This window comes from Spermophilus citellus (genome assembly GCF_964194105.1).
Source record: "Spermophilus citellus genome assembly, chromosome: 15".
Classification (NCBI taxonomy): domain Eukaryota; kingdom Metazoa; phylum Chordata; class Mammalia; order Rodentia; family Sciuridae; genus Spermophilus; species Spermophilus citellus.
The window spans coordinates 41,265,752-41,290,812 of record NC_138195.1 but is presented as its reverse complement, the minus strand read 5'-3'; the positions used below and the strand labels follow the sequence as shown (position 1 = coordinate 41,290,812).

The following is a 25,061-nucleotide window of genomic DNA, read 5'->3' as shown; positions in this document are numbered from 1 at the left end:
TTGCTTTTTAAAATATATATATATTTTTTAAGTTGTTGATAGACCTTTGTTTTTTTATTTATATGTGGTACTGAGAATCAAACCCAGTGCCTTACACATGCCAGGCAATTGCACTACCCCTGAGCCCCAGCCACAGCCCTATTGCTTTTTAATCAGGATTTTGCTTTTGTTTCATGTACTTTGGGGATTGTGTCAAAAAGAAACCTACCCATTCTTATGTCTTGAAACATTTCTTCTATGTTTTCTTATAGTAGTTTCATTCTATTCTTATATACAGTTACTTTTAAAAAGCTTACTTCAAATGTCATAGTTAATTTCTGGTTTGTTTTAGTTATATTTTCATATCTCAGTCCTTCCTTCAGATAGATTACTTAGCAGGCCCTATCAGGGTGTCTTCCTGACATGCTGACATTAGTACAGTGGTATTCTAAAAGAAGAGATTTGATTTTTTATGCTTGTCTATTTGTATATCTTTCATGCCTGAAATATGTGGACTAGAATCTGTTGCCTCTGCTATTTGTTAAACATAAAATATTTTTAAAGCTATTTCTACAGAGAAGAACTAAGTTTAAGGGCATCATATTTCATCTTTACCATGAAATAAAGATTTTTCCACTAAAAGGGAAATGTTTCATTTTAAAAGCTTGAATAAAATGTCATACATATAAAACAATAACAACAAAATAACAACAAAAACCATTTTCCTGCTGTTTAAATTCTACATAGGGCTCCTCTGCACTAACATCTTCATTTGGTTATGAATTAAATAAATTATCATTTTCTTTAATCCTCATTCCTTAATGTTTGAGTTTTGTAGTTTTCTGGGGTGAGGATTATGGCCTTCCTATTTCAAATGTCTCCTTTTATTTGTATGATTTCAGGTTTATATCACACTCACACATGTTTTGATGCATTTTCAATAGCTGTTCATGCAAGAAATTGTATAATAAAAGTAACATAATATTCTATAATTTTTCTTTTTAGAGTATATGATCCTTTCATAACATTTTAAAGTTATGAAAGAATATAGGAGCAATTGAGGACAAACCTTTATTTTATAGGTTTGGAAATTTTAAGTACCAGAAATATGATGAAATTTGTCAAAATTCTATGCAGTTTGGGCTGGGGATGTGGCTCAAGCGGTAGCGCGCTCGTCTGGCATGCGTGCAGCCCGGGTTCGATCCTCAGCACCACATACAAACAAAGATGTTGTGTCCACTGAAAACTAAAAAAAAAAAAAAAAAAAAAAAAAAAATTCTCTCTCTCTCTCTCTCTCTTTAAAAAAAATTCTATGCAGTCTTCCATTTCTCTACTATTCTCCACTATTTCTCTACATTCTGATGAGCTCCTACTATGTGCAAAGCACTCTGCTGGGTGCTTTGAAAAATAAAGCTCTAAGGGCTTTCTCTCCCTCCAGGGTATCATACTGTAGTGAGATATAATGTTGATAAGCAGTTGGTCATAGAACATACAATAGCCAAGTGAACACAGGTCCTTCAGCAATTCCAAGTTGAATTATCATTTTTGTTGACCCAGTTCTCTTGAAATGATCATTTCAGTTCACAACATCACCATTCAGCCAGTCATTATGGCTAGAAACCCAGACACCAACCCAGATTGTTCTCTTTCCTTCACCTGCCAGCACCTGCCAGTCATCATCCTACCTCATTGACTCACAGTCCTTAGGCATGCCATTTTTCTTTATCCTAACTGTCACTGCATTGGTTTCAACAGTTTTCATTCCCTTTGTAGACTGTTGCTGTGACTGTTTCAGTCTTCTGCCTGTTTGTATTCTTAATTGCCTCAAATCTGTTGTGCAGACTCTAGCAGTTTGACATAATGATATGACTGTTTGTCTTACTTGTTTAAATTTAATAACACCTGCTGTCTGTCTATAGGATCAACCTCATTTCTTAGGAAAGAAAAGACCTCCAGGATCAGGAAGTCCTCCCCTCATAATTTTATGTTGATTACCAAATATGCTTTATGGACCTTGGCCTTTGCTCAGGTTGTCACTGTCTCCCCAGAAGGGTATTTGCTCTTGTGCTCACCTGCCTGACTCCCATCATCCTTCAGTCCTTCCCCTCAATCCTTCCCTTACCCTTAATGGAATATTGCTTTCATCCACCTAAACATTACTCTAGATTCTTCTACTAAGAACTGTGTCTGTGTCTATATCTACTACTAGATGCATGCTGCTCAAAGATGGGCACTGGGTTAATGCAGCATTGATCCTCAGAAGGTACCTGGCATATAATAGATAATAAAGATTTTTTGACTATATTGGATTGACTATTTATTAATCCAAGTGTTATAAAAGAAGTATAAATATCATTACCCTCTCTTTCTCAAGGATTAGATGTTTTGTTTATTGGCTTTTAGCTCTCTATTTATTCTGATCTAACTGAAAGGTGACTTGCATAAAGAGTTAAGAACTTAATGTATGTTTTAGAATGACATGTTCCAATAAATCTTTCTGCAGTAACAAACTCATTCTATCTTTGTGATATACAATACAGTAGTCACTAGACATATGTGGATATTGAGCACTTTATATTTTTCAAATTGAGGAGCTAAGGAGCTGAATTTTTAATGTCATGTTTTAATTAATTTACACTTAAATTTAAATAGCCACGTGTGATTAGTAGATACTGCATATCAGACAATGCAGTGTTGGAAAGTTCTCTCCAGCAGAGTCCCAATAGGACACAGATGGAACATTCAGATTAGGATAATTCAATGGAAGTTTATTTATAAAGGAACTTTTTCCAGATGTGTAGTTTAGCTTTAAGGGAACCATGAGAGAGTACAATTAACCACGGTAGTTATATGGGAGCAATGATGAGGTAGACTTGATGGAAAGACTCATAGTTAAGATTACATAGATCTAAGCCTGAATCCTACCGGGACCATATTTATAAAACGCAATAATGATTTTAATGAAATTTCATTGAATGAAAGATCATACTCAGAGCTGTTCTTGTCAGTAGAATATTTCCTGCAGTTTGTTTCCTGATGAAGAATATGACTGCTGGCTCTGTGCAATGCTGATCCACACCACATTTTCCCAGTCTTTTCCCTGACACTCCCTTAAAGTCATCCCTTTTCTAATAGCAGGACTGTGCTGACCCAATAACGGCTCCTGTCAAGGATTCCTTTAAGAAGCATCATCTCTTGTCAGCACTTGGAATATAGGAAAGTTCTCACTGTTATCTGTGGTTGTGTTTCAATATCCTGCCATTTCCATTCCTCATCTCAGAACACAGAATTCTCCTTTGGTCTTAGCTCATTGCTTGATGATTTGTTAAGGCTCTGAAAACAGAAGGAATGAGGGCTTTTAAATAGGATGGGGCTATTTCTCCTTGCTTTATTTATTTTTATGCCATGCAAAAGGAATAAAGAGGCATAAAATGGTTCAACTGAAGCCAAATAAATCTGGATAAATAGAGCAAGGACCCAATAAAAAACTAGAGGTGAAAAAGAAGAAAGGTGTGGGTGGTTGGAGGTGGGGCTTAGAGGGAGAGAAAAGGAAGGAAGAATGAAGAACTTTATATTTCCTTAAATGTTAGGGACTGCTTATCATTACCTGGAGAACAAAATGTCTTTGACCCAAGGAAACATTTTGAACTAAGGTTAAGCTCTGAGTAAAAATTAGGAAATCATCATTGTTGTCCTTATTGAATGTCTTCATGCTGTCACCTCCTGTCATCCTTTATTAAAGTTTTGTATGCCTCTGCTGCTAGGTCTGAGAAGACTGACATCTTTTAGTTGTTCTGATGAATCACACCATAGAAGCTAGTGATTTTTTTTACAGCCAACACTATAGGAGTCTCCCATATTATTATTGATACTGTGTGGGTATGTGTGGGAGAATTCTTTCTCCCACTCCTTCTCCCTTCACCCCCTTTTTTCTGATGTCTCTACTTTCATGAAATAGAAAGAGATATAACCAAGAGTTAATAATATGGGGCTAAGGTTGTAACTCAGTGATAGAGCACTTGCCTAGTGTGTGTGAGGCACTGGGCTTGATCCTCAGCACCACATAAAAAATAAATTAATTAAATAAAGTTATAAAAATATTTTTTTAAAGTTAGTAATGCATGAAAATTAGGTAAAATTAAGAGCTGTCTCTGAGCCCATTGTGTATCTGTTTATGGGGCTGCCTTATATAGCCCTGAATTAACTCTTCACAACTTTGTACTGCTAGCATGGAGAATGTGGGTAAGAACTGTGGAAGTATTCACTATTTTTATCTGGGTGTGTTGCCACCATTGCTCTGATATACAGAATTTTATTTGTGTTTGATGAAAAAGCCTCATTTCAATATCTTTTATCTCTCCTTCTTTTTTACCCCCTTCTTAACTAGACACAGTTTCTATCATGTACACATTCCACATTGCCCTTCAAAAATAAAATATGGCATAGGCTTAGTGGTCCTCTATTTTGTCAGCTAGAAATGTGTAGCATCAATTTTGGGTATCACAGTACTTGGAAGCTGGTATTGAGATTTGAAGAGATAGACCCATGGATTCCAAATCTTGCAGTCTATAGGATCATCTCAAAGTGATGATCATTTTTCTACACCCTTTAAATAATAGTAAAACATCTGCTGAGAAAATCTGAACCTAACAGATAATAGAGGAAATTGGGTGTGCCTTTTAGCTCAATGCTGAAATCTTCAGAGTCCAGCGTTATATCTTCCTGGCATACAGTAGGCCTCTAACTAAAATTATGTTGTATTTTGAATCAAATTGCTCACTTATAAAGCAGTTAATTCTATTCGATAAGTTCTATGTAAGTTGTACTAAAGAGTCAAAAAAATTAATATAGGGCTGGGGTTGTGGCTCAGTGGTAGAGCGCTGGCCTAGCACATGGGCGGCACTGGGTTTGATCCTTGGCACCACATATAAATAAATAAATTAAATAAAGGTATTGTGTCCAACTACAAGTAAAAAAATTTTTTAAAAATTTAATATATACCTGTCGATGTCAAGATTTTAACAGCATTTTATGGGTGATGATCATGCATGGAAATAGAATGAGGATATTGGGAAATGCTATTGGAGGAAGAAGAGGAAGATGTTTATTTTTGAGCATATCTTTTAGGAAAATTTGTTGTGGAAACCATTAAAGAGTGGGAAGGATTTTAATAGGTATTATTTGGAGAGATGCTCTCTGAAATCAGTGCTCTTTCAGGTATATGTAAAAACTGGGGAAAAGAAAAAAATGTAGGAATATATCTACTGTGAAGGATAGTGCTTAAGAAGATGTGACAATAGATTAAACTAAATAGGTAGTCTACCACGCGGCCTGCGCAGTGGTTTCATTAATGAGGTTCTGGCATTCAGTTAGTTAGAAGAGATCAAAATAAAACACACAGACAGTACCTTATTTTAATGCTAGGTCCGAGACGGCTCGGTCTCCCTGTTTCCCTGCCTCCAGCCGCTCAGCAGGGCAGCGAGGATTACTCTGGGCTAGCAGGAGAGAGAGAGAGCGAACACGCCGGGGATCAGCCTTTTATTTGGGGGAAACAAGAGATTCAGGGGAGAATTCCATCCAATGAAGGTTGAGGGGGGGCTGCACTCCAAGGTCAGGGTCAGTGATTGGGTCTCCAGGGTCAGTGGTTACGCACACCCCCACACGGATGGGCTCTCTCATCAGGAAAGGGTCGGGATAACTCCGACACAGCCAGAGTGCCTCAGGCCCTTAACGGGAGTCACCCAATCACGTGTCAGAATGGCTCCCCACATATTCCCCCTTTTTATTCTTAACAATGAGGCGGCGGTTCACTCTCTGGAGTCCCCGGATTCTTGATTGGAGGACTCGCCATCCTATAGTTACAATACAAAAGAGAATTAACAGCAAAGAGAATAATCCAATAATGTACCAAGCGGAGTGTTTAAGAATATTTCCAGGGTTGAATCCATTTAACTCCTTCAATATTTGGTTAGCCAAAGAAGAAGGATCTGAAAAATCAGCTCTATTATTTTGAATGTCTTGGATATGGTGATGAAGTTCCAGAATATCCAAGCTATTATTACTATTTTGCCATATACCTAATAAATGGTTTTTAACCTTCTCCCAATCCCAGAGAGAAGCATTGTACTTGGCAGCTGTAACACATACATACTTATAATTAGCATGGCATTTAAGCCTTTCCTTAAATTTTAAGGCTGAAAGTTCATTACCAATGTTAATAACAGTCGCCTCTAAGGCGTTTAATTTAGTTTCAATCCTTTCATCAATATTTACTTGATTACGCAGAGCCTTGGAAGTATTTTGAGCTAAATTATTAAGAAATTTTGCATGCTGAATATTCTGAGACAATGTCAGAGATGCAGAGACGGTTGAGGCAATAAATGAGACCAGTGCCAAGACACCAACAATTATGACTCCAATAGCACGTTTAGGTCTTGTTAGCTGGGCATGAATTTGCTGTAGGACTTGTAAACCAGCATCAGCATACCATGGCTCTGAAATATTAGCAGGTAATAAAACAAAAGAGGGCTGATGAAGTATCAGCACTCCTTTTCCTCCATTATACCTAGAAATACAATTGGTTAGGTTGCACTTATTACAAGTAACAAAATATCTATCATCTATCCATCTAACTTTTACATTTCCAATAATTAAAACATAAGGAGATTGGACACAGGCTCTTAGGCCATAGCAAAATCCCTCTTTACAGTTCTTGCCAACAAATTTTGGTAAAGGTTTGTCTGAAAAATGTAAATACTCTGAGGCAGCAATTAAACGCCAAATATCTCTTTGAATGCCTCCTTCACTATAAGTCAAAATATTACTAACAAATCCTGCAGGTGTCATAGCAGAATTTCTTCGTAATTGTCTCTTATCAATTTTTGGAGACCAGTCTAAAATATACCCACTAGTTTTAGACACCTTATGTAGTACAGGAAAGGTATTTACACAATCCATCCATTTAGGAAAGGTGCCAATTTCAATTGTAGAACTATTTGGACAGTGGGGTACCGGTGGAGGTTTTGCAGAAATGACTGGCTTGTTATGGGAAAGTCCCATCTTAATTATTGATCTAGTATTAGGTTTTAAGTCTCCATAAATAGAATTATTTGTCAGTCTAGGTTTACCAATCGCTGTCTTTTCTTCGAATGATACTTTCAGACAGCCAGCATGTTTATCATGTGACCAACATAAAGGTAATTGGGCACTGTAGCCAGAATAATTAAATCTAGTCACATGATTGGGAGTAATATGAGTATCTGTAAATCCTCCCATCATGAATGAGTCATTAGTAAATACTGGAATAGATTCTCCAGTCCACACAGCTGGGTGTACCAGGGGTGGATCTGGGAAATAAGTCCAATAAGTGTCTATTTGATTCCCTTTTACCTGACAGCCCAGTAGGGCAATTACTGTCGCTACCATCAAGACTGGTGTCCTGTTCTTTCCTAGGCGTCGAAGTATTTGGGAAGCCTGGGTTGTCAATTTCTTCACATCTTTCCATGAAATCAGCTTCTCAGCTGGTTCAATCTGGTCTTTCTTCATCTTTTTCCGGTATCTCCTCCTTCTGGGTTGTGGCTCCTCCGTGTCTATCCTCAGTCGCTTGAGTCTGGGTTCTATTTCCTCCATGTCTGATGGCACGTTCAGGCACCCAGATGGGACGGAAAGCACCTTCTGGAAAAACACAAGCATGCCCTCGGCCCCATGATATTACCGGATCTGGGCCCTTCCACTGACCAGTCTGTAAATCTTTCCACAGAACTCTGCCTAATGGGCCTGTCACCGAGGGAGACATTTGCCTCTCAGCAGCAGTGTGACCTTCTGTGTCACAGTTTAAAAAATTTAAAACAAATAAGGCATGATTAAGGCTATTTTGGGGAGTCATTATCTTATTCCCCCTTTTTAATTTTTGTAATTGAAGTTTAATAGATAAATGAGCTCGTTCTACAATGGCTTGACCTTGGGGGTTATAAGGAATTCCTGTTTTATGATTAATTTGAAACTCTTGGCAAAATTGTTGAAAAGCAGAGCTTACATAAGCTGGAGCATTATCTGTTTTAATCTGCATAGGACACCCTAAAACAGAAAAAGTTGCTAAGCAATGAGAAATTACATGTTGAGTATTTTCCTTAGTACGTGCTGTGGCAAAAATAAATCTAGAATAAGTGTCCACTATGACATGCACATAACATTGCTTACCAAATTGAGGAATATGAGTTACATCCATTTGCCATATTTGATTTGGTTTTAAACCACGGGGATTTACCCCTGATGGCAGAGATGGAGTGTAAATAACACACTTAGGGCATTGGCTTACAATCTGACGAGCCTGTTCTCTGGTAATACTAAATTTTTTACGTAAGCTAGAAGCATTTTGATGATGCAAGGAATGGGAAGCTAGGGCACAGTCATATGAAGACATCTGTTGACAAAAAGCTACTAATTTATCAATATTATCATTACCTGTAACCAAAGGTCCAGGGAGGCTAGAATGTGCTCGGATATGTCCAATAAAATATGGGTACTTCCTCATTAGCACTGTCTTTTGTAAATTATGAAATAATTCAAATAACTCCTGTGATGAAGTAAACCCAATAACTGAGGTTTCAATATTTTTGGTAACTCTGACTGTATATAAGCTGTCAGAATAGATATTAATAGGCTCATTTGAAAAATAATCTAAGGCCAAAATCAGGGCTTGAAGTTCTGCCCTTTGAGCTGAAGTATAAGAAGTTTGTATTACCTCTGTGTGAACACGGCTGAAGAAACCTGCCTTACCAGAGCTGGAACCATCTGTGAACACCGATAAAGCTCCCTCTATTGGATGGGAAAGTACAATCTTTGGAAAAATAAGTGATGTTAATGATGTAAATTGTACAATCTTATCACGAGGATAATGGCTATCTATCTGGCCAGGGAAATCTGCAAAAGCTATCTGCCATGAACTAGAAGTTTGAAAAAGCCAATTAGTCTGTTGAACAGAAAATGGAATAATTATGATATCAGGCTCAGATCCAATTAATTGTAAAATCCTAGTTCTACCCTTAATCACTAATTGAGCCGTAGAATCATGAAAGGGAATTAATGTCTTTTGAGGGGAATGAGATAAGTAAATCCATTCAATAACTCCTAATTTTTGCCATATGGCTCCTGTTGGGGTATGTTCAGTTGGAAATATTAATAAATACAGTATTTCTTTAGGATCTATTCTAGTAAGCTGTGCATTTTTAATTGCAATTTCCACTTTCCTTAAGGCTGTTTTGGCCTCCAAAGTTAGTTGACGTGGAGAGGTTGGAGAAGGATTTCCTTGTAATATCTGAAATAAAGGACTTAACTCAGAAGTAGTTAACTTTAAGGATGGTCTTAGCCAGTTAATATCTCCTAATAGTTTTTGAAAATCATTAAGGGTACGTAACTCCTTAACTCTTATCTGAAGATTTTGAGGACGGATTGTACTCCCTTGAATTATCTGACCTAGATATTGAAAAGGAGATACCTTTTGAATTTTTTGAGGAGCTACACTTAAACCCATAATTGTAAGTGAGGTCTCTAACTGAGTAAAAATTTCTGAAAGTACTTCTGAATTAGCATGGGCCAATAATATATCATCCATAAAATGAATAATGTATGCATCAGGGAAGCTATTTCTAATGGGATCTATTGCCTGATCAACATATTTTTGACACAGGGTAGGGCTATTACGCATTCCCTGAGGAAGGACTTTCCAGCAGTATCTTTTAACAGGTTCCTTAAAATTAACTGCTGGGACAGTGAAAGCAAATTTTTCACAATCTTCAGGATGTAACCTTATAGAGAAAAAACAGTCTTTTAAATCTATTACCATCAAGCTGTAATCTAAAGGAATGGCTGTGGGGGAGGGAAGTCCTGGCTGTAATGATCCCATAGGCCGAATTGCCTGGTTTATTGCCCTTAAATCCTGTAATAACCTCCAATTTCCTGACTTTTTCTTAATAACAAAAATAGGTGTATTCCAAGGGCTAAGTGTTGGTTCAATATGACCAGCTTGAAGTTGTTCCTCAACTAATCTATGAATTATTTTAAGCTTTTCCCCTGAGATGGGCCACTGAGAAATCCAAATAGGCTCTTCTGTGAGCCACGTAATTTTTTCAGCTGTTTTAAGGATCGGGGAAGTACTCAGTGCCCCTAATAAAAATTTTGTCCTGAAGTATTTACTAATCCTTGCCGTGTAGACTGGCTTGTAAACAGATATTCTTCCTGAAAGTTTTCCCTATCATCTCCAGGAAAATACCTTTGATTAATTTCTTCAACTGACCTTATAGAATTTGGGGTGACTAGTAGCAGTCCCATTTTGGCTAGTATATCTCTTCCCCATAGATTAGCTGGTAAAGACTCTAACACATAAGGCTTAAATATTCCACTGTTTCCATCAGAATCTTCCCAACGGAGATAGTTGGCACTTTGAGCAGGCTGTGAAATTTTTCCTATTCCTTCTAGATTAGCTGAGGCTGTATGTAGAGGCCATGTCCTGGGCCAAAATCGGCTGGACAATATTGAACTATCAGCCCCTGTGTCAATTATTCCTAGGAAATTTTTATTATTAATTCTAAGTTTTAATAAAGGGCGTTCTTGTCGCACTAACTGGGACCAATATACTCTGTCCGGCGGTTTAGAAACTGAATCTGCCGGCAGGTGCCTTTCTGAGACACAAGGCAATAATATTAATTGAGCAAAAATATCCTTTGGGGTGAGTCTTAGGGCATAATTGGATCTTACAGTAACATATAATTGCCCTCTAAATTCTGAATCTACCACACCAGGTATTACTTCAATAGCTCCCTTTAAATTATTACGCCCCAAAATTAAACCTACAGTATTTTCAGGAAGCGGCCCGAAAATCCCAGTAGGGATTTGTGTTGGTCCCGTTTCAGGATCTAATTCAACTGTCTCTGAAGGTCCTAAGAAAACTGTCTGTGATTTATGTCTCTGCTCTGGTAAAAATCGCGGACTGTCCTGGTCGGCGCCGCTAGTGACGTCACACTGTGCGACCGTTCCTGGAATTCCCGGGCTCCCACTAGGAGGGAATGCCGGCAGCGGTGAGAAAGCGGGCTGATCCGCGCCATTTAAATCCTCCGCATGGGGTTGCGACTTTAAGTTTACATTTCTAACCTTGGTCCCTAGTGCTTTTGTTAACTTAGCCTCAGGCTGATTTTCCATTTGAATAGACTTAACAGCTCCTTGAATGGCTTTTATAAGGTCTTCAGGTATTTCAGTAGAAAGACAAACTCTCTGTAACTTTTTTCCTAATTTCTCCCAAGTAAGTAAATTTGGAGACTCTTGGTCACAAAACCAAGGACAATATTCACCTACAATCTTTAAGAATTGCAATAACTGAGTTTTCTTTATCTGTTTTCCTTTCTGATTAATTATACTGTCTAAAATAGTTAGATACATTTCCTTATCCGAAGAAGTAGAATTTCCCATTTTAAGTAAATTAACGTCTCTTTCCTTCAATAGTTCCTGGTACTTTTGTGACTCAAATGTCACTTTTTCCTTTCTCTTATTTCTTATTTTCTTTATTCTCTTTATTACTTTTGTGACCCAAATGTCACTTCTTCCTTTCTCTTATTTCTTTATCTTCCTTATTTCCTCTTTATTTCTTTATTTCTATTTCCTTATCTTTTTAGCGCGCGCTCCCACTCAATCTAACTAATTCAGAATGCCCCCCTCTTGGGCGCCAATTCTACCACGCGGCCTGCGCAGTGGTTTCATTAATGAGGTTCTGGCATTCAGTTAGTTAGAAGAGATCAAAATAAAACACACAGACAGTACCTTATTTTAATGCTAGGTCCGAGACGGCTCGGTCTCCCTGTTTCCCTGCCTCCAGCCGCTCAGCAGGGCAGCGAGGATTACTCTGGGCTAGCAGGAGAGAGAGAGAGCGAACACGCCGGGGATCAGCCTTTTATTTGGGGGAAACAAGAGATTCAGGGGAGAATTCCATCCAATGAAGGTTGAGGGGGGGCTGCACTCCAAGGTCAGGGTCAGTGATTGGGTCTCCAGGGTCAGTGGTTACGCACACCCCCACACGGATGGGCTCTCTCATCAGGAAAGGGTCGGGATAACTCCGACACAGCCAGAGTGCCTCAGGCCCTTAACGGGAGTCACCCAATCACGTGTCAGAATGGCTCCCCACAAGGTAGGTTAGGACAGAATATAAATGATCTTAAATTTCTTGTTCAGGAGTCTTTCTGTCTGAAGAAAGATTTTGGGATTTTTGAGTTTAGTCACAGAAGTAGTATCTCACATGCTGCCTCATGGTCTATGCTTTGCCCTGGTGTCCTTTTTAATGGAGTCGTGGTGTAAACTCCCTCAGTTATCAGTTGCATAAACTTGCCTTCCTGATTTTCAAGGTCTCCTCTCAAGAGCCCTCTTCAGTTTATTAATTTAAAAGCAGCAATTTTCCTAGAGGTGAATCGCATAATGATTTTTTCCAATCTCTTTTATATGCAATATCACAGAAAAAGTATGATTAAATTCAATCCAGTTGTTTCCCACAAAAATAATAGGTAGAAAATATCAACCAAGGTGACTCTATATGTGCTTAATAGTCTAAAGATTTGGGTTAAGGATGTAACAGAGAGAACCGTTCTGCTCAAAGAATAAAAAGGTGTTGCAGGAATTATCTTGAAGAGCCAAAAACAGCATCCAGTTCTTACTTAAAACAATTTGTTCTTGGAATATTTTCAGCTAAAATTGTGGTCAACTTTTGCAAATGCTATGAATTTGCACTGCATATTTTATTTAGTGTTTAGCAAAACTCCAATATGGCTCTGCATAACTTACACTATACACCATGAAAATGACTTCAGAAACTCCCACAGAAGTTGACAAATTGGGCATCTAATGCTTTTAAGCTAATTGCATGCTTAGCAGTTAAAAAGTTGACTTGTTAAGAATGAAGATCTGAATTTCATGGAGATAATGCTCTGCTTACTGCCACATTGAATCAAACCCTGTATCAGAAATATTACAAAAGTTTAAAGAAGAAAATAACATGAGCTTTAATCACCATTCTACTTAGTCTTAAGTGAAATGCTCATGAATCATATGCAATATCATAGCAGTTTTGAAAACTATTCTTGAATTTTCAAGCTGTTATTTTCAGGAAATTTAGAAAGCAAATTGCTAAGTGATAAAGAGTAATTTGATACCATTGCTTATGTCATTTTTTTTCTCCCTTTCAGACTGGAAAAAAAGAAAGGAGTAATACTTTGAATATTGCTATAGACAACATGTGCAAGAAGACAAGAGACCTTCGTAGACAGGTGAGGAAAGAGAGAGTTGGACACAGAAACCAGCATGTGAAATTAGGCTTTTGTTTATTGTTGAAATATTTATTTCTTGTTTCTGTTCTTTTAAAATTAACTTAGAAGAAAAAACAAGAACATTAAGTATATAATTTCCACATTTATATACCTCAAATGTTTTTGTGGCAAACATAAAATAGAAAAAAGAATGTATTTCTTTATGTCATGCAAAATTACATTCAAATCCTAGCTGTGTTCTCAACAGTTCTGAAATCTCAGGCACAGATTTCATCTCTCTGAGCTTCTCTGAAGCTATGAAATGGAATTAATAATATACGATAGAGCTGACTGGTACACAGTGAGTTTTCAGTGCATGTTGGTAAATTGATTTTATGACATTAAAAACTGACTTGAGTTTCTCATCCAAATGCTTATAGAAAACAACTAGTAATTCAAAATAATCCAATTCCCTCTTCAGATTACTTTTAGGATTCTTCACAAATTTGTTTCTATTCAAGTTAAGGCTGCTTTTTCACCTTGGGTCATCAGGAATTTAGGATTAGAAAGGATTTAATTAAACAATTTATAAGTCCAATATTATGCCTATCAAAAGATACAAAATTTTCCAGAAGCATGAAGACTTAGCTAATTTCAAAAACATTTGCTTTACATTCCTTTTCACTATTAAATAATTGAACTTCTTCATGTACAACTTTTAACGTGGTTACCATTAACTCATAAAAGAGGAGCAAATGCTTTTCAACTAAAAGCCTTTTTAAAAAAAAATTTAGTTGTCAATGGACCTCTTTTTTATTTATTTATATGTGGTGCTTAGAATTGAACCCAGTGCCTCACATATGTTAGGCAAGCACTCTACCACTGAGCTACAACCCTAGCCCTCAACCAAAAGCTTTTTATTTTATTTTTTTTTTGAGAGAGAGAATTTTTTAATATATGTTTTGTTTTTGGTGGACACAACATCTTTATTTTTATTTTTATGTGGTGCTGAGGATTGAATCCAGTACCCCGTGCATGCCAGGCGAGCGCGCTACCACTTGAGCCACATCCCCAGCCGCAACCAAAAGCTTTTAATGCAATATTTTATCATAACTTAATGGGAAGATTTAGTTAAATGGTTGGGTGATTGTTTGTTTAATTCAGATGCAGATTTGAAAATGGGATATATAAGGATCTCCAGAAAGTTAACATTGGATGTGTAAAAACCCAATTTTAAATTAAAGTCTGTGAAAATTCCAATTTCTTAATTTTATGGCCTCAACGTAAATTCTATTTCTACTGTCAGTCCTTAGAATCATGGGATTGAAGTATTGAAAGGGACTTATTAGCACAATCTGTTTTACAATGCAGATGAGAAAACAGGTCAGAGTGATGGAGGTAACTTGCATAAGGAGGAAGGGGCACTGAGTTAGCACCTACACTAGAACTCAGGAGAAACAGGGGACTCTTAACCTCAGAGCTGTCATCTCTCTTTGTTGAATAATTTTTACTCTCTGTCTTCAAAATTTATACCTCATTTGTTCCTTGTAGGACTTGTAAGAGTTGTTTCTGTGAACTGCCAACATTGGTGTCTCCTGTTCCTGACTTTTCCATCTATATTGCATTCAACAAATTTGGGCATAAAGAGCTTATCTACATTCATACCTCCAAAGTTTTTGAAGTAATTATTTTTCAAAAAAAAAGAAAAAAAGAAATTCCTCTCATGTTGGATTACTAGATTTAGCAAATAAAAGCAAACTCTGCCCAGTTAAATTTGAATTTCAGATTAGCAACATACGTTATTTTAATATAATTATGCTCCAATTATTGCATGGAACTTACTTATATTAAGAAAATATGGGCTGTGGCTGTGGCTCAGTGGTAGAGTGCTTGCCTAGCACGTGCAAGGTGCAGGGTTCGATCCTCAGCACCACATACAAATAAATAAATAAAATATTGTGTCCAACAACAACTAAAAAAATTAAAAAAAAATAGTTTTGTTTATCTGTAATTCAAATGTAACTTGGTGTCCTTTATCTTGAAATCATACTTGCTGCCATCTGAGATATAGAAATAGCATAAGAATTACTAATACTTTCTTCATAGGAATTATTTGCTGTCTGTAGAGAACTGATGTGTTCTGGAGGCATGATTATTCCATATGGTTTCACTGGTCAATAGCTCTCTTGTTTCAGTTTTCCACTAATGTGTAATAAATTACCATAAACAACAGCAACCATGATTCCATCTCATGTTTTCAGAGGTTTGCTGGGGATCCCCAGAGCTATTTCTGTACTTTTTTCACTTGTGATTTCCCGGGTAGTGGTAGTAAAATGGTGACTGTGGCTGGGTGCTTCAGGCCATGGTGCTTCCTCTTGTTCCCTCTCTCCATGTGGTATCTAATCTTCTATGGCCCCTTTATGTGTTTACTAACTCCAGTAAGGTATCTTGAATTTATCATATGGTAGTTCAAGGTATCAATAAAGAAGAGTTGGAAGCTGCCTGGTCTTCTTAATGCCTAAAATCCAAAGTCACAGAGATTAATTTCCTCTACATTTTATAGGTTAACATATTCATAGACCTTACCCTAGGTCAAAAGTACAGGAAGAAGCTTTATCTCTTATAGGAGGAAAAAATCTGTGTGTATATGAATGTGTGGAATTGTTAAGAAGTCATGTTTATTATCAAAGTTGGTGATATAAGTTACTCTGATTCCTTCTCATTATCCTCCCTGGGCCCCAACCTAGTACTTCCTTTCTATCCTGATGTTTATACCTTTGGTAGTAATAAAAGTTCATTTATTACACTTCCACCTCTTATTATTGTAAAGCTCATTTAACCATTTAAACATTTACATATACACTTATAAAGATAAAGCCCTACCTTAAATTGTTTTTCTTTGATGTTATGGTTTGGATATGGGGAATCCTCCAAAGGCTCCTGTGTTAAAACAGGGATTTTCAGAGGGTGAAATGATTATATCATGAGGGTCATCAGTCAATTCTAGTGTGAATGTACTGACTGGGTGGTAACTGTAGGCAGGTGGGGTGTGGCTGGAGGAGTTGTGTCACTGGGAAGCATGCCCTGAAAGGGCTCATCTTCCCTGAAGCCCTCCTACCCACCCCCTCTCTCTCTGTATCCTGGCCACCACGTTCTGAGCTATTTTATTCTGCCACACTCTTCTGCCTCACCTAAGGCCAGAGCAATGGAATTGGCTGACCATGAACTGAGCCCCTGAAACCATAAGGCAAAATAAACTTTTCTTCCCCTAATTTGGTCTTTTGGATATGTTGATGACAGCGATGAAGAGCTGATTAAGATGTTAGGATTATTTAACATTCATCTCTTGCTCTAGAACTAGATTTATTTTTAATAATAAAAAATAAAATCAAGTCTTCTCTCCATTCATCCTCATCCCCTTTATTAATCATGGCATTTTCATCAGTAACAGAAACAGTTTAGTTTTGGATTCAGAGAATAATTGGACCTTCTCTATAAGGAATGACATAGACTGCTTAGAAGTATCTGAAGATGAACTACATTTTGGGGCATTGAAGTGTAATAATCTAGGAGATGATAGAGTATATATTAGTTTCAACTTTCTTGCTCAATGACTTTCTTGCTTATTTTATTATAGAACAAACACAAAAGTCCTTAGCATGATGTTCTAGGTCTCAACTGACATCCTATTATTCTTTTTCAAAAAATGTATTCTAATTAGTTATACTTGACAGTAGAATGAATTTTGACACATCATACATAGATGGAGTATAACTTATTCTTCTGATTGTACACAATGTAGACTTACACTGGTTGTATAATCATATATGCACACAGGGTAATAATGTCCAGTTCATTCCTATCCCATAGCCTTTCCCTATTGTTCTTTAACATTCTCACTCCTTTGGCTCTCCTTCTCAATTCCTCACCTCATCCCATCAATACCTTCACCTGTTCTCTGGCAAACCCAGAGAACAGGTGAAGGTATTGTTTATGCTCAGCATGTTTATGGAATGTTCATGGTAGTTTTAGCTTGGTACTTTCTCCATGATTATTTACCCCTTTTAATTACTAATCGACTGAGTAAGTTGAACAGTAGGGCCAATCCTACTTCTCCCATGAAACGATTGCTATTTTCATCAGTGAGAATTACTATTTTTCTTCTGGAGTACTTACAGAGTGTACACTTCTATTATAACAGTGATCTCTAATCTGCTTGTAGTTTGTTTTTTTCTTTTTAAAAGAAGTTTCTTCCCAGTGGATTAAAAGCCCTTGTAATTATAATTATGACAACATCTCTAATTTAGTAAACAATTCCCTGAACTCTCTACCAAGTATACTCTGTATATTATTTATTTTTAGCCCTAAAATAAGAAATAACTCCATGGTATTATTATCTTTCAAGTGAATCATATTTCCAAACATCATTTAGCCAACTGGTAGAGCCAATTTTAGTCCAGGTCCAGCAACCCCAGCACAAGTTTGTCACCACTATAAGAACTGGGTACAATGGCTTCAGAGCACCCAGATCCTCATATATTGATTTTACAATCATAAATTCTTTTCTCCCTTATTACTTATTTTACATGCTTTCAAAAATTTAACTTGCCTTCTTTCAATTACCTCCTTTCCTCTCATCTTTTATTTGAGACCTGAATATCTATTGGAATGCTCAATGAAGGATGAAGAATTTTAAACATATCACTTCATTAAAAATGAGAATGAGTATAATACAATTCATTGTATTATGAAGATTAAGGTGCATATTTGATTTCACTAAAAGCAGGCTAAAATTTTTATTTGTGCCTATATATATATATATATATATATATATATATATATATAAACAAAAATGCATTATATTTCATAGACACCAAAGTAAGTTTGGGGTATATCCAAAAGTTCTGATTAAAATCAAATAAAACCAAAATATCATTCTTTTTTGGTAGTGGATATTGAGTGCAGATCTGTTCTATCATGGAGCTACATCTTCATCTGTTATAGTTTTTATTTTGAGACGGGATCTGGCTAAATTGCTTAAGGTATTACAAAGTTTCTGAGGCTGGCTTTGAACTTGCAAATCCTCCTGACTCAGCCTTTCTTTAATTACTGAATTGCTAGATTCATCTTTTCTCCATGTTGGTATTACTAGTGCCACACTTGGAAAAAACGACATGTATGCTCTCATGCCTCCTTGTCATCATCACCTGATAATATTGAGTTTCCAAAGTGTAAATTCCATTAAATGGGCTCAGTAGTTATATGCTAAATTACTTGGTAGTTGATTTTGTTCCTGTTGGTCAACCGAGCCCTGCAAATCATATTTTTCTATTTCAGTTAAAATTACAATGTCCTTAATATACCCATTTTCTAGTTCTCTGAGGATGATTTATTTCTAAAACACTCTCTTTGCATTCCATTCTTCTTTTCTTCACCATATTATTCTTCCTGTTCCTCTATTTGGTGATTGCACTGGTGCTTTCTTACAGTTTTCATATAAGTCTTTTGCTATTGGGTTTCAATTGTAGAGAAATGTATTATTTTATTTGAGATCCCAAACCACTTATATCAGTGGAAAATAGAAAAATTGATGTCTCAAAATCTTTTATTAAACTGTACTGAGAAAAGATGGAAAGCCCCTCAGTTCGGTTTTGTCCTGACATCTTTCATGCCAGGCCACAAACAGGTATTTATTGAAAATACATACCTCTAACTCCTCTTGGTTTTACATTAACTTCAGATTTTAGTGCTGTGGCTTCTACTTCTACATTGGTATATGGGGTTCCTCTCTAAACATTTTGGTATGCCATCTGAATGAAAGGAATGCAATATACCATTAAAATGGAAATAAAGAATAATGAGGCTAGGTAAGGAAAATATTCACAGATAACTTGTATAATACAGTGAAAAAACATCATATTAATACATTAGAAAATACTATGGATACTTATACATTGTATAAACACAGTTGCTCATCATAACATTCTAGTCCTTCTGTATCTTGTCCTTATTTGCACATTTAACCCTATCTTATAATAACTCATTTTTCACAGTCAGTAAATATGGCAGAATCACTCCCAATGATGTGCAAAGCAGAAGTGGAAGATTGAGATCAGAAAAGATTAGTTTATATAAGACATTGGAGTCTATCATTTGTTGAGTGACCAAATATTAACATCAGTTATATGTGTATGTTTTAGATTGGATTCCCCTGCAAATGGAGCTTAGTATAGAACCTTAGCACAGGTTGTTTATTTGGGAGATGAGCCCCAGAAAACAAGAGTAAGAGAACATTAAAAATGAGACAGGGGGGCTGGGGCTGTAGTTCAGTGGTAGAGCGCTTGCCTCGCACATGTGAGGTACTGGGTTGGATCCTCAGCACCACATAAAAAATAAAGATTCTTTTTAAGAAAGGGTGAGGTAGGGAAAGAAGAAAGGATATGTTATTGACAATGCTGTGTTAGGAAGCAGGAGCTTGAAGACTTCCGAGAAACAACAGAATATCTCCCAGATTGTCAGATTGGAGATTAGAAACTTTGTACTGAACTCCTTTCCCCATTGCTCAAGTGTTGGGCCCTGTGGTGGACTCTCCAGAACTTCTAAGATATTACAAAGTGAGAAAATTTATTCTCCATGTCTCTAAATTTTTGCTTTGGTGATTCATCAGTATCACCAAAGCAAAAATTTAGAGACAGAGAATAATTTATTTTTTGAAATTTTTTGGAAAAGTCCAAGAAAGCAGTATGACTGGGAACAGTTGAAGATGGGAACTATAATGTTGACATTATAATTTTGTTTGTTACAATGAGTACATTTAGATAATAAAGATATGGAGAATTTTTTAAAAGTTTGTCTTTTAGTTCTTGGTCATTTGTTCTTTTTTTCTCTTGGCTATTATCTAAGTCTGTTTTTATGTCCTACTTTTCCACCTGCATGACACATAAATGGAAATATTTCTTAAGGTTTCCTTTTTGGATGTCTCTTCTCTGTATATCTTCCTGAATAGAATTCCATCCACATCATTGGCTTGAGTACCTACAGTATGAAGACTCCCAATGGCTTGTCTCTGGTGCAGATATTCCTCTTATGTCCCAGTTACAAATATAAAGAAGAGGATAAAGGGGAAGATGGTCATGGAAAACTGTTCCGCCTCTGAGAAATTTCTGCTACTTTTCTCTTAATATCTGAAACTATGCAACATAATTCCTGGCTTTAGCTCTCATTTATGACCTCTTAACTGAGTTCCTTGATGGACAAAAACCACATTATTCATTCACTTAAGTTCTCCTTTCCTTATAACCTCTTAGCAATCTGTACTCTGTCCTAATAAGTGCTCAGTAAATATTAATTTGTTGCCATAAATGATTTGCCTTTTTGCATGCTAAACAGACTCTTTGGGGATATTCATAAAGCTTTTGTGAGGCTGTTGATAGGCAAAAATTAAACAAATTTTCTGAGTGATTTCTACCATCTTGAACAAAGGTATTTATTTCACAGAAATGTATAATTATTATGGATTTATTATGTTATAACTATTATAGGAAGATAGTACTTCTTAAAAATGCAGCTCTCTCATTCAGCTACTTGAAAATCTACTACTGGTCATTCTCACGTACTCTAAAATTAGGCTGCTATTGGCTTAAAAAGTACCCTAAAATATAATTTTAACAGAAGGCAAATTATAATTTTTCTGATACTTATTTATATCTTTGTTTTATTGTATAGAGCTTATTAAACTAAATGAGTGGGTTGATTCAAAAACCTTTGAGCCCCTTCATAGTCATTGACATTGTTACTGAAACATTTTAGCATATTGTGATAAAGTCTCAATAGCATATAAATACAATGAATTAATTTTCCAATGTGGTTTTAAATCTCAGAAAATATCTGCTGAGTAATTATTTGATTGTCATTTATATGCTTACATGTAATCTAATTTAAAAGTACTAATTGTAGAAGAATGTTATGGTTTAATAATTTAAGGTATGAGGGCAAAAACAATTAATGCAAATAGAGAAAATTGGACATCAAACTCATTATCATCTGGCACAATTGGTGATCTAACTTGGTTTAATTACCATGAAGTCTACAATTTAGCTAATCAAAATTTATCGCCCATTTTTCCAATAAGATAGAAAACATTTTGTAATTTTGTAATTATGAAAATACAAGATATACAAAGATATTTGTACACATGTATAAACATTCCAATAATGCAATTTCTTTGAGGAAAAAGTAGAACATTACCCCTTATAATCTGATTCATGGGCTAAATAGAGTTTAAGAAAAATTAGTGATTTCTGAGAGCAAGGGAATTATTGCTATATGATTTTTTTTCACCAGATACATTGTTTGTCTGACTTTTGTAGGGGATATTCAAATATGGTGTTGAATATTGTGATTTTAGGAATTGTTTAAAAATATATGAAATGAATTTTGTAACCACTGAGATTAAAGATTAGGAAATAGCATGAACCTTTTCTGAAAAAAAAAAAACTCTTGAATTTTTAATTTCTCCTCAGCTCCGCAAGGCTATTATAGATCATGTGTCAGACTCTTTCTTGGATACAACAGTCCCACTTTTGGTTCTCATTGAAGCTGCTAAGAATGGCCGGGAAAAGGAAATCAAAGAATATGCTGCAATATTTCATGAACACACCAGCAGGCTTGTAGAGGTAAGCATGCTAGAACTGTAACCACTTTAAATCCAGGAGAATGAGACTCCCATTCCCCATTTACAGTTGAATTGTACCCAGATAAAAACTTGACAATGTATTACAAATGTAGCAGGGTTGTGGCTCGGAGATGTGATGGTGTTTATGTCAAATAGCATAAACCATCCCCCACTGGCTTGGAACAGGAGCGATTTATTGAGAAAGAGCTATGAAACTGCACCCACTGTTGTTTTATTTTTTTAATGTATATTTTATCTGAGCTACATAAAAGAACTACCTGAATACAGACACTTAGTTTTATCCTTGTAGATATTTTCTTTCCATTCTAACTTAAAAGTATCAAATACTTTTCCTTGGACTGTTTTATTGTTTCTCTACCACCTTTTTATGGTTGTATTACTCTTTCGGTTTTTAAAAACATTTTCAACTAAGTATATAACTAAAACCAAGATTGTGGGATATATTAGGGTTGGATTAATGAATAATTAAGTAGGGATAGTAGGTCAGACAAGAGATGATTAAACTATAATTCCCTTTTCTTAAAAACTGGAGACAAGGGAATGACCCATGATTTTGGAAGACGGATGGTGTATTGCTAAAGGAGCCATGAAGTCCTTAGAGAGTCCCAGGAGACAGACAGTGGAACCTATTGTATTGTGGTCATCAATAACAGCTACAACATAAGAGAGAGTACATGGAAGAAATTCTAACACAAGTAAGATGACAGTACTCACAAGGCCAGGAATCAGTGGTGGGAAAGGGGAGATATGATTTACCAGATTCATATATCAGAGCTGATGTTCAGTTATCACTCACCAGTATGGCTAGTGTCAGTTCTGATTGCCAATACCCACGCCATACTGCTCACTAAATATCTTGCCTGCCTTACCTTCCTCAAACTCTGTAGGAAACTTGTAGTGACGTGTATTTTATGACCTAAATTGCTTGTAAAACTTGTAGTGGGGAGGGGAGAGAACCACCTGCATTGGCATCACATCATTTGATACAACTTTCCTCGCGTCTTTAATTCATTGGTAAGGAGGTTTCCAGTGTAGCTAGTATTTGTACTATAAACTCTCTTTTTACACTCCTATCTCCACAAATGGAAAATGAAAGAAGTAGATGAATGTATGGTCGCTAACCCCATTTCAGCCTTAAAACTATGCCACTTGTAACTTTGAAATCTCCTTTCAATTTCCCAGGAACTCTATGAGACAGGGCAAGTGTTTCAATTCCATTTTTTTTTAAGGAAGTAAAGGTACCAACCCCAAACCTAATTTTTGTTGGACTGAACTTACAGATTTATAATTTTAGTTAATTGATTCAGTAGTTTATTGTTCATCTAGTTTTATTTATTCCTTTACATAGTCATTCCTCAAATATTCATTAATATACCCACTAGATAATGTTCAAAGTAAAAGCATGGAACAATAGGAACAGGTTGTGGAAGATAACAAATGTAGCACAAATGTACCAGAGTCCCTGATGGTTATAAAAGTTTCATATAAAAATGCATTCTCCAAAAAGAAGCAGCACAAAATTATGAAATTAGAAAAAAAAAAACTTTTCTTGAAACACTTTGAAAGTAAAATTTGGTTTCTGATGATGAAATTGCATCCTTATTCCTATTTCTGTGTAGTCTTTCTGTGAAACATAAATCTCATTAAGCCCCCATTGAAAAGAGGTGCCTTGGTTGGAGATTTTATATTCTTAAAAAATCCTAAAGAGATTTCTTGCATTTCATTTAAGCTAGTTTCTCCAAATCAGTTTACCTAAGAAACACTTTCTTTCATGACTTATTACTAAATGACTGCTTTGAAGAATACTTGGAAATATGACTTTGTTTTCAACCATAATGATGGTTTATATTATGTAGATAGAGCTCTAAAATTTTGTTTTAAATGTTTAAGAATTTTGAATGCTCTTTAATTTGAATATGGAAAGAGTAAAAGCTTTAGAATTATGAGCTACTTGGAGTCTGAGCTGGGTCTTACTTTAATCTGTATGCTCTCTTAACACATTATAAAGAAATGATGCTAGATTTGAAGTAATATTCAAGTTCAGATCTCATTCTGATTTTATTGAAAGGAGGTTTGGTCTAAGTTACTTTCAGTTTCAGTGAGTTTATGTTATGTAAAAATAAAAAAAGATCCTCAATTGTAGTGGTTTATAATAGCTATTTGTTATTATCTCTCAATGATTTGTGGATTGACTGGGCAGAGCTGGATAATTCTTGTTTAGGGTTTCTTGAGTGATTACTCTTATATATTGGCTGGGGATGCCAAAGATTTACGTAGGTTGAACATCCAAGATGGCACATTCACATTACTCAAATTGCATGTTCACTGTAAGCTGAGGGAAGAGAGGTATGGTTTTTGACTAGAGCAATACATATCTTTTCCATGTGGCATCTGCTTTTCTTAGTGTTGGGTTCTATGATGATGTGTTAGAATAACACTTCAGAAACAGGAAATAGAGGCTGCTATTCTCTGAAGTCTTAGGTTTGGAAATTGCAGAAAGGTTACTTTCAATGTATCTCTTGGTCACAGCAATAACAGAGCCTACCCAGACACAAGGGGTGAGTATTGGTGAGATTTCACTCTCAACGAAGGGAATATCTAAATACTAATGGCCACCTTTAAACTACTGTACTTCTTTTCTCAGGGATTACTTTGTTTTACCTACATAATGAAGTTTCAACAAAATAACATCTGAGGTTACTCCAAAATTGTTATTTCAATTGAGAGACTTCTGGTTTTCTGGGAGATATAGAAGCAGGAGGAAATAAAAATGGTTTTTAAGTATATTGAATGTAAGCCAGGATATATAAAATTATATATATAATATACACACACACACACACACACACACACACACATACATACACAGAATAAGAATAAGAATAAGAATAATTTCCTCTCAGGAAAATGCTTTTTGGAAAGAACTTGCCTTATGAGAGCAATAGAGAAAATCAACATTAATTTACCATAGATATTGAGACAGAAGTTTTGTGGCAGAGTCCTGGGAAATAGCAGTGCTTAAATTTATCAGCTTCAGAGGACATTTTAAGTTCTCCTTGTATTGATTGTTTACCAATCCCCTACTCCCATCCCTATGAACTCTC

The 25,061-nt window shown here is 36.0% G+C and overlaps 1 protein-coding gene across 5 annotated transcripts in view; it reads left to right on the top strand.

Annotated features, from left to right (window-relative positions):
• Positions 1-25,061, top strand: part of CTNNA3 (catenin alpha 3) — a 1,724,633-nt gene that overhangs the window by 851,568 nt on the left and 848,004 nt on the right. For all 5 annotated transcript variants that reach the window (XM_081267908.1, XM_081267907.1, XM_081267910.1 and 2 more), the window contains exons 8-9: positions 13,203-13,283; positions 21,785-21,937. In XM_081267908.1, coding sequence (XP_081124034.1) covers positions 13,203-13,283; positions 21,785-21,937 — 234 coding nt within the window. The remainder of the gene's footprint in view (positions 1-13,202; positions 13,284-21,784; positions 21,938-25,061) is intronic.